The following is a 9,897-nucleotide window of genomic DNA, read 5'->3' as shown; positions in this document are numbered from 1 at the left end:
TATGAATGCATGTATAACTTTCTCAGTCTTTTTCATGCTGTGTTCACAGACGATGAAGCGTTTGAGCTGTGCCTGGGCCTACAGACTCTCCTGGAGCTCAAAGTAAGACTATACTTCATTTTTTAAGGATTAGCTGTTGGTGTTTTAAAACAGGATACAATTAACAGATAGCATCTGTACTGCAGTCTGATTTTTTCTGTCTGAAGACTGAGGTAATGGAAAAACAAAGATTAGGAATCCTCAGTTCAGTTCAGATCCAGACTCCTGATTTCTGGAAACAAACTGAAAAGGTTTCTCTTGTAGGAGAGCATGTTTATTGTTTTTTCACATTCAGATCTCAGTACTGCTCAGACTATAATAGTGAGCTTCATAGTAATCCACTTCACTCAAAGTGGCACTGATGCTAATAGAGCCAGAGGGAAATCATATAATTTTTTTTCTCTGATTATGTGTCTGTGCCTGAATGAATCAGTTGGGAATTTCTTTTCATTTTCCAACTTGGTTGCCAAGTGCTTGAGTTAGGCCCAGAAATAGACATGCTCTTAAAAAAACAGTAAGAAAAGAGAAGATGCATAAGTTTAAAATCTGTCATCTCCTCATCTCTGAGGAGAACATTTTATGCTTACATTCTATAGCGTGTCTGAAGCTTGAGATCATTGAACCTGATGATTTATGAGGATGTTCACGAGTGCAGTTTTTTCACTACTAATCTATAGGATTTAAGTAGGGATTATTAGGATAATTGTTAGCATCACTAGCTAAAAGATTGCTAGCTATATTGGTGCATCGCTAGATAAGAGATGTAGGGCATTCAGCTGCAAAACGTTCTAAGTTAAAAATTTTTAAACATGCAAAATTTCCTTTCTAATGATTTATGAGGACGTGGCGTCCTTTTTCTTCATACAGTTTGTATTTACAGATCTGACCATGAGCAATGTTGCTAATTCTATGTCCAGGTTCATTGCTTTCACTAATAATAAATCTGATCCTGAAATCAAAATATCAAAATATTAGCCATAAATACCTGTGAGTTATCACAACATTAAATTTTCTCAATTAAACTGAAGTAAATGAAGCACAGACATGACTTACCTTGTCAGTGTGTCACTAGATGACCCCTCGGTCATAAATCTAAACTCAATCATAAAAAACAAAAAAAAAAAAACATTTAAAATATTTTTAAATAAAAATAATTTAAGTGAATCTATTTGTTTAAAGCAAAGCTAAACATGAAAATATGTTATATAGCCACATTTATCAAGTATTTCTTAATAAATCTGATCCTGAAAAAAGTGCCTTCAGTGTTTATTCAGGTTTTACTGCTGGGGGCTTGCTGATTTCATGTGGAGTAAAGGGAGTGTTGACTATTTGACTATAAAATGATTTGTCTGAGGTGCATCCAAACATAAAAAGGGTCAGAAGAGTTTTTCTCGGCCTTGTAACACACTTGTTCTGATGTCCATCGCTTATTATTTTTTTCCTTTCTATAAATTATTTGTACTAGTAAAAATGTTCACTTAAGATATTTTTAAATAAAAGCCCTGCGATTCGATCCCCACAGTGCTGCGTTGACCTGAACAGCAGAGCGCTCCGCCTGCACACCACCGGCGAGGAGCTGCCCTTCCTGGAGACACCCAGCCGCAGCCAGTGCCATCACCGTGACAACAGCAAAAACCTGTGACCCTTGACCTCACCCTCTATCAAGCTCCCACTAAATTTGAGTGGGAATTTGAACCACAGCCATCACTCTCCTTCTTTTTTCCTTTTCTTCATTCACCTCATTTTTTCCTCCCTACAGCCTTTTGTGTCGGTTTGTGTGTCGATTATCGCTGAATCATTGTTTTGTGCTTAATTTGTGGTACACTGAAGGAGAAGATGAGAAATCATACCACATGGAAACGGTCCAGCCAGAACAGTAAACAAAACCTTTAATGGACCAAAAGTGGATCAAAATATTAGCCATAAATACCTGTGAGTTATCACAACATTAAATTTTCTCAATTAAACTGAAGTAAATGAAGCACAGACATGACTTACCTTGTCAGTGTGTCACTAGATGACCCCTCGGTCATAAATCTAAACTCAATCATAAAAAACAAAAAAAAAAACATTTAAAATATTTTTAAATAAAAATAATTTAAGTGAATCTATTTGTTTAAAGCAAAGCTAAAAATGAAAATATGTTATATAGCCACATTTATCAAGTATTTCTTATTATAATATTAAAATAAACCAAATATGATATTCAATCTATTTCTAGACTTATTTATAATTTAAAACATATTAAATTAGTTTGTTCTGTTGCCAGATAAATCATCTGTTTCTATAAAGGAGCAAAATGATTATTTTTATAATCTAATAATTCTATTTGGTTTATTGAAATCTAATTTAAGATCATTTCCCTTGCTAAGATGTTTTATTTTTTCCAAGATTATATCCATAGCACTTATCTGATCCTGATTCCTGACTGAAGATTCAAACATTCCAGCCTTCTGCGAGATTTTCTAGATCTATAGATATATAGAAATATAATCCCAGTTTTTTTATATTTTGAAATGCTCTTTATATAAAGTGTGTGAGGGGTTCTGTATTTCTGTGGCTGATTCTATGCTTTTTAACAGCTTCTGTTTAACCCTTTCAATAGGAATATATAGAAAGCTGGTCCAAAATAAAAAAATCCTTTTTGAACCCAAGGCTTTCCTTTTTCTTAGCTTCACTTCACTCCTGTCCTGTGTTAGTTTGAGCTCTTTGTGGCGAGGCTTCCCCTAACTGCCATAACTGATCTACTGTGCCTAATACTGCCATTTCTGAGATCATTTAGTCCTTCACTGAAACTGCAGCACTGTCAAATTGTCAAGCACTTGCCCCTGATCTCTATTAAAATGTGTGAGTAAGTGAGAGGAACGCTCAATCTGCTAATTATTCTAGCCTCTCTCACCGTCTCTGCTGCGGCAGATCTCAGATCAGAGATTAGTCCTGCTTTGATTACACTCTGCCTCTCTGTCTGCCTCTGGGGTTTTAAAAAAATGGTATGCTGTAAATGAAGGTGTATGAAAGAGATTATCATTGGCCTGTTTTTTCTTTTCTCTGTCTAATAAAAAAATGTATTCTGCCTATGAGTTCATCTTATAATTTACCCTGCGTAGGTCTGCTATGACTTAAAAGATCACGTCTTAGGTACTGGTTAATAATTTAAGGAATCCTGTGGTGGATTGTCGCAGGGATTTACGCCTTTCTGTGGAGGGAAAAAAACAAAAAAAAAAAACAAAATTGCAAATCCATTTGTAGCGTTGTCCTTTAACAGCCAGTGGAAAAAGTCTTCTGGTCAATCAGCAACAAGTCGTGTGTTCCTCACCAAACTTACGGATGGTTAAAGATTAACGTTTCATAGTCATTTATTTGAAACTACTCACTGAACTAATCACTGAAGAAAAGGTGATTGAAACTGCACTTAGATATCTATTTAAAAGAAGGGCATTTTAATTACTATGTGAAAACCAAGCAGAAATCATAAAAGGTAAACCATTTCGCCATACATTCGTATGTGTATACTGAACACCTCATTGCAGATTTATTCCCTCTTTGTTGTTATAATAAGCTCCACTCTTCTCTTCCGGGAAGGTTTTCCACTAGATGTTAGAGCGTGACTGTGTGGATTTTTGTTCATTTAGCTACAAGAGCATTAGAGAGATCAGACATGTTGTATGATGTTGTACGATTGAGGATGTCTGGGGTTCAGTTGGTGTTCCAGTTCATCCCAAAGGTGTTCAGTGGGGTTGAGTCAGAGTCAGGGCTCAGTGCAGGACAATGGAGTTCTTCCACTCCAACCTTAACAGACCATGTCTTCATGGAGCTCTGTGCTTTGTGCACAGTGCCATTGTCATGCAGGAACAGGGATTGAGTCTCTTAGTTCTAGTCAATGGAAATGGTACAGTATACAGTGACATTCTGTACAGTTGTGCGCTTCTGACTTATGGCACATATGGGTGTGATGGTCAGGGGTGCCCATACCAATCACAGGGTAAGAGTCTTTTCATAACCAATCATAGGGTAAGAGTCTTTTCATAACCAATCACAGGGTAAGAGTCTTTTCATAACCAATCACAGGGTAAGAGTCTTTTCATAACCAATCACAGGGTAAGAGTCTTGGCAGAGTCTCATCTAATCCCTCTACATTTCTTCCTCTAGATCAATTCCATCTCTCATCCACGTACACATTCAGTACAGAGGCTTTTAAAACTAATGGAAAGTGGAATTATGTGAATAGAACTAATAAAAGCTACCAAGTTTCATGCACAGTTTTAACTTGTAGAGAGTTTTAGAATCTTCTAGCAAAGTAAAGGTGGCCAAATGTGGGTGTTTGAATCCATATCATATTTTTATAAGACCAGGTTCTGATTATGTCTGTAAAGGTTTTAGTCTTTACGCTGCAATAATATGTCTGGTGTCATATCTTTGGAAATCCAGATTATTTCCTATATCTAAAATATATACCCTAAATACATATAAAAAGTTTATACCCTCAAACAGAACACAATTTGGACACAGTTAAAGAGCGCTTCTCCTGAAAAACAATAGGGAAGCACCAAGCCAGTGTTTTTTTTATATATATATAAAATGTATCATGTAAAATTGTTTTATATATGGGGGCACGGTGGCTTAGTGGTTAGCACGTTCGCCTCACACCTCCAGGGTTGGGGGTTCGATTCCCGCCTCCACCTTGTGTGTGTGGAGTTTGCATGTTCTCCCCGTGCCTCGGGGGTTTCCTCCGGGTACTCCGGTTTCCTCCCCCAGTCCAAAGACATGCATGGTAGGTTGATTGGCATCTCTGGAAAATTGTCCGTAGGGTGTGAGTGTGTGAGTGAATGAGTGTGTGTGTGCCCTGCGATGGGTTGGCACTCCGTCCAGGGTGTATCCTGCCTCGATGCCCGATGACGCCTGAGATAGGCACAGGCTCCCCGTGACCCGAGGTAGTTCGGATAAGCGGTAGAAAATGAGAGTATTTTATATATACACGTCACCCATCTATCTTTCTCTTCTTTAGTTTTAAAACAGAGTGCTGAAGTTATAGAAGTCTAATGGGATCTAGAGTAGGCATTATTCCATTTAACCTAGATTCAATCACACTTTATTACTTCAGCCTCATAATACTGAGGCATCATATAATCTAGGAGAATATGCAGTGTTCTCATTCGTTGAGCAGTAATCTATTTCAGCTTTATGATTATGGCTGTAATTCTGGCAGCTGTTCCCTGTCTCATAGCAAAGATCTATTTTCCTGCTAAAGAAAGCCAAACAGCTTCAGATGCACCCTTGCTTTTTGTCATCCCACAATGCAACGAGAAGCCACTGGTTCTTTGTTCTGACTCACTGCACATGCCACATCCTGTCACAGCTAGATTCACTGTTCTCATACCAGCGCTGCTGCTTAAAAATTATTACTAGTACTGCCAATATAGCTTACTGATTTGACAGGCTTGTCATTTCTATTTTTCTTTCTCCTCATATAGACATAAAATCTGGCTTTCGGCACTCCGTATAAATTTACATCACAAAAATTAACTCATAAAACCATGAGCTTGTTAGTTTATGGTTATTTACCAAGAAAACACTCTTTGTTCTCTGATGTGTTTAAGTTGTTCTGCTATTTGTTCGGCAAATGCAAATCATTGAAGAGGAATAAATTAGCCTGACTCAAGCAGGGATAGGAGTAATGTCATTGCTGCATTGGACTAAAGGTTGTAAGTCATTTCTGAACTCCAAGTAAGAAAAAACACCCCATTAACTCAGAATTCCTACTCAGGAAGTCAGGATGGTTTCTTCAACTGTGAGATCAGCAAGTGATGTGAAATCAGCATGTCAGTTCACATGATGAACATCAAACAAAGTAACTTTAAATAATTTGAACTGTATGTAAAATACGTGCATTAGCTTCAGCTCCAACAACATAGAGACAAATTCGCTTGTTAAATCTATAACACTGACTATTCATTCCACCGTCTTAAGAAGGAAATATACATCACTCATCACAAAAAAACATTTGTAGCTTAAATGCACAGAATTTGAACTGAATCCAATTTGAATTTGATTCCAAGCTCTGAATTGGCATATCACTGAACCCTAAACACTGTATGTCTTACAGTACAGAACATGAGATGATGAGCTCGTCCAGGAAACCAGTTTTCTTTAAATATGTATTAGAGAGTCCTGGGATTAAAATTGTCTTTCTTAGGACTATATGTCATGAATTTACACAAAAACATCACCAAACTTTGGTTACTGGAAGTCATTCGGAAATTCAGTCATTGTAATGTACTTGAACACATCCTCAATGATGAAACCTGCATTGTTTCAGGTCTTTAATCACCACCTGGTTACCCACCTGGTGGGGATCAGTTTCTGGCCTGTGTCCAAGCAGCTTTTGAGGAGCACAGATCACCCCTCTTGATCCAGAGCCATCTTGATGCCAAGCTATTTTAGAGGACCTGCAATGAGCCTGCCATCTGTTCCTTCTGGACTCCTTGTGCAGCTCCTCATACTTTGCTATCTTTCTTTCCTTGGAAATTTTCTATTTGATCTCCCCAGGGTTAGTTCCAGTCAATTCCAGCATGAACATGCCTCAATTTTACCAGCATCAGAACCATATCTGGGATGTATGCGGTCTCTTTGAATCTAAGCTGCCTTCCATGGTAGACCTTTAATTGCGGTAATCAGATCACCTGCAGTTCTTGCCTGCAATGGCACCTTCTGCCCTTGCCTTCACAAACCTGATTCACAAGACCAATAGCATGGGCTATTTTCTGTACTGTATTATCTGGTGGTGGAACGAAAAGTAACACCCTTCTTATCCCCTTATGCCATGCCCCAGTTGGATGTGCTTTGGAGAACATTGTTGATGGACTGCATTAGAAATGCTAAATTATTTAGAAATGAATTAAAATTAAACATAAATAATAATCACACCGAGTCCAGAATGTGGAATTGTTTAAGGGGCAGGGTGAATACATATGCAAGGCACCGTACAAACAGCATGTTAAATGACAATCCCAGCGTGAAAATGACAGGAGCGAGACAGCAGGTCTTCTTCCTGTCCATAATGAGCTCTGTGATAAACAGAGGGATCTGAGCTTCCTGAGAGAAGCAGTGTTAGAACTACTGCTGTGTTTTATTTAATGCTCTAACAACCAATCCACAAACGCGGACACGCATCAGCTTATTAGGTTTAAAACTCATATCCATAATGCTAAATGAAATCATCTATTAAAGCAGCCACTTGTATGTAAAACTCACAACTCTCTCGAAACTGGTTCTGAAGCAGGTGAAAACCTAGCCAGCAGGAGCCACCTCTGCTCTTCAGGACCGCTTTGAGTGCACTGACTGGAACAGCTTCAGAGAGGCTGCAACCAACGGCGACTCTGTCAACTTGGAGGAGTACATGGCATCAGTGACCAGCTACATTGGCAAGTGCATTGATGATGTGACCGTCTCCAAGACCATCACCACACCAACCAGAAGCAGTGGATGACTGCATGTGCTGCTGAAGACTAGAGACCTAGCCCTCAGAACAGGGGACAGGCGACCTTAAGAACAGCGAGGGCCAAACTGTCCCGATCCATCAGAGAAGCAAAGCACACACATGCCCAGACAATCCACAGCCACTTCCAGCACAGCGGAGACACCTGGCGCATGTGGCAGGGCATACAGGTGATCACGAACTACAAGACGGCTTCACTTGCCTGTGATAGTGATGCCTCTCTCCCAGATTCACTGAATGACTTCTACGCTCGGTTTGAGGTACAGAACAATGTAGCGGCAAGGAAGACCAGCCCTCCCCCCAACAATCAGGTACTCTGTATATCCACGGCCAGCGTTAGGAGAACTCTATGCAGAGTTAAACCACGGAAGGCTGCTGGATCAGACAACATTCCTGGCAGGGTGCTCAGGGAATGTGCAGAACAGCTAGCGGATGTCTTCACTGACATCTTCAACATTTCCCTGAGCAGTGCTGTTGTTCCTCTAGACAACCACTATCGTCCCTATCCCAAAGAAGTCTACAGTGTCCTGCCTCAATGACTATCATCCCATTGCACTCACACCCATTGTAATAAAGTGGACAAGACCCACCCTCAAGTTACCACCCTCACTGGACCCCCTACAGTTTGCGTATCGTCCAAACCGCTCCACGGATGATGCCATTGCAAAGGTGCAACAGCTAACTGCCTGGTGTAGAGAGAACAACCTGTCTCTGAATGTTGATAAAACTAAAGAAAAACCAATAACTGTCTGGTTTGGGAACTGCACCATCTCGGATCACAGGACACTGCACCGGATAGTGAGGACGGCTGAAAAGATCATTGGGGTCTCTCTTCCGTCTATCTTGGACATTTACACCATACGCTGCATCCGCAAAGCCAACAGCATTGTGGATGACCCCACACACCCCTCACACACACTCTTCACCCTCCTGCCGTCTGGAAAAAGCATTCAGGCCCTCATGACCAGACTGCGTAATAGTTTCTTTCCACAAGCCATCAGACTCCTCAATAACTGTACTGAACTGTACCGAGCACAACACAAACACACAATCAACTGTATGGACTGCACAGACCTACAACGAATAAACACTCTTCCAATATACATTCATGTCTACAGCACCACCATTGGTTTACATGCTGTTTACATGCTGTTTTTGCACACTGTTTTTGCTCTTTGCACATGCTGTCTTTCACATTTCAGTCGATTGCTGTTTTGCACAATACATACCTCATGTAACTGCTGCTATAATACTAATGTGTTCATTCCAGCATACAGTACGTACACTGGTCAGAGCTGTTTTTTGTCTTTTGTGTATTGTCTTTGAACCTTGTATTTGAAACTCTCAGATAATTAGAATGTATATTCCATGTATAGTTGAGGTCAAACATTTCCTGTTTCCACACATTTTACGTTTTGTCAGATCTATTTTATAGGGATACATTTCAGTATAATAGCTAACAGCTTGTCAGATCATTGGAGGTTTTTTGCCTTGCTGGAAGAAATCCTCCTTCCTTGTGATGCCCAGTGATTACACCTGCACGATATGATACTGCCACCTCCATGCATCACAGTTGAATTGCGTTCTTCAGATTACATTTACATTCTATCAATGAAAAAATTAACACCGGTTCACTACGCTACAAACTTAGGGTACCATCATCCTAAAACTGTTCAGGGAATATTTTTTTTTTACTATACACATATTACAAACAGGGGAAAAGGTGTGTTTCAGGAAGAGGTAGGTCTCCACCTGTTTTTGAAGACCCTAACCCTAACCCTAACTTTGCTGGAGCAAAGTTCTTTCATCGCTGGTAGTTAATGGTAGTACCTCTTTCCAAGATTTTTATATTTGCATACAGTTGTTTGTACAGATGCTCATGGTAGCTTTAGTTGTTTGGATATTACTTTAGCTCTTCGCTGAGTTGCTCAGATTCTCTAATGATATCAAGGGCAAGAAGGCAGTGGCACTAAATACAGTCAGAGTTGTATGAAAATGGGTCAATCTTTAGCTTCTAAAAGTCTGGGATAAATCTTCTGGAATCTTGAAATACTGAAATTGTCTTATTTATGACTATATGTCATAAACCTACACAAAAACAGCATAAAAAATTCAGTCAGTGGAAAAGTTGGTATAATATGCAGGTTTTTAGTGAGTTGTTAAGTGTAATGCACTCAAACACATCCTCAATGAAGGAACCTGTGCTGTTTCAGGTCTTTTAATCACCACCAGGTGACTCAACCAGTGAGAATCAGTCCCTGGCCTATGTGCAAGCAGCTTTTGAGGAGCACATGATCACCCCTCTTGATCCACAGCCATCTTGATGCCCAGCTATTTCAGAGGACCTGCAATGAGTCATTAAT

At 39.6% G+C, this 9,897-nt stretch overlaps 1 protein-coding gene across 1 annotated transcript in view; it reads left to right on the top strand.

Moving 5' to 3' along the window:
• Positions 1–3,112, top strand: part of nrip2 (nuclear receptor interacting protein 2) — a 34,449-nt gene extending 31,337 nt beyond the window's left edge. The window contains exons 5-6 of the mRNA XM_060887304.1: positions 50–102; positions 1,562–3,112. Of these exons, the coding sequence (XP_060743287.1) occupies positions 50–102; positions 1,562–1,681 (173 nt within the window). The 3' untranslated portion in view covers positions 1,682–3,112. The remainder of the gene's footprint in view (positions 1–49; positions 103–1,561) is intronic.
• The last annotated feature ends 6,785 nt before the right edge of the window (positions 3,113–9,897 follow it).

Source organism: Tachysurus vachellii, chromosome 14 (assembly GCF_030014155.1).
Source record: "Tachysurus vachellii isolate PV-2020 chromosome 14, HZAU_Pvac_v1, whole genome shotgun sequence".
NCBI classification, from domain to species: domain Eukaryota; kingdom Metazoa; phylum Chordata; class Actinopteri; order Siluriformes; family Bagridae; genus Tachysurus; species Tachysurus vachellii.
This window is presented reverse-complemented; position numbering and strand designations above follow the sequence as displayed.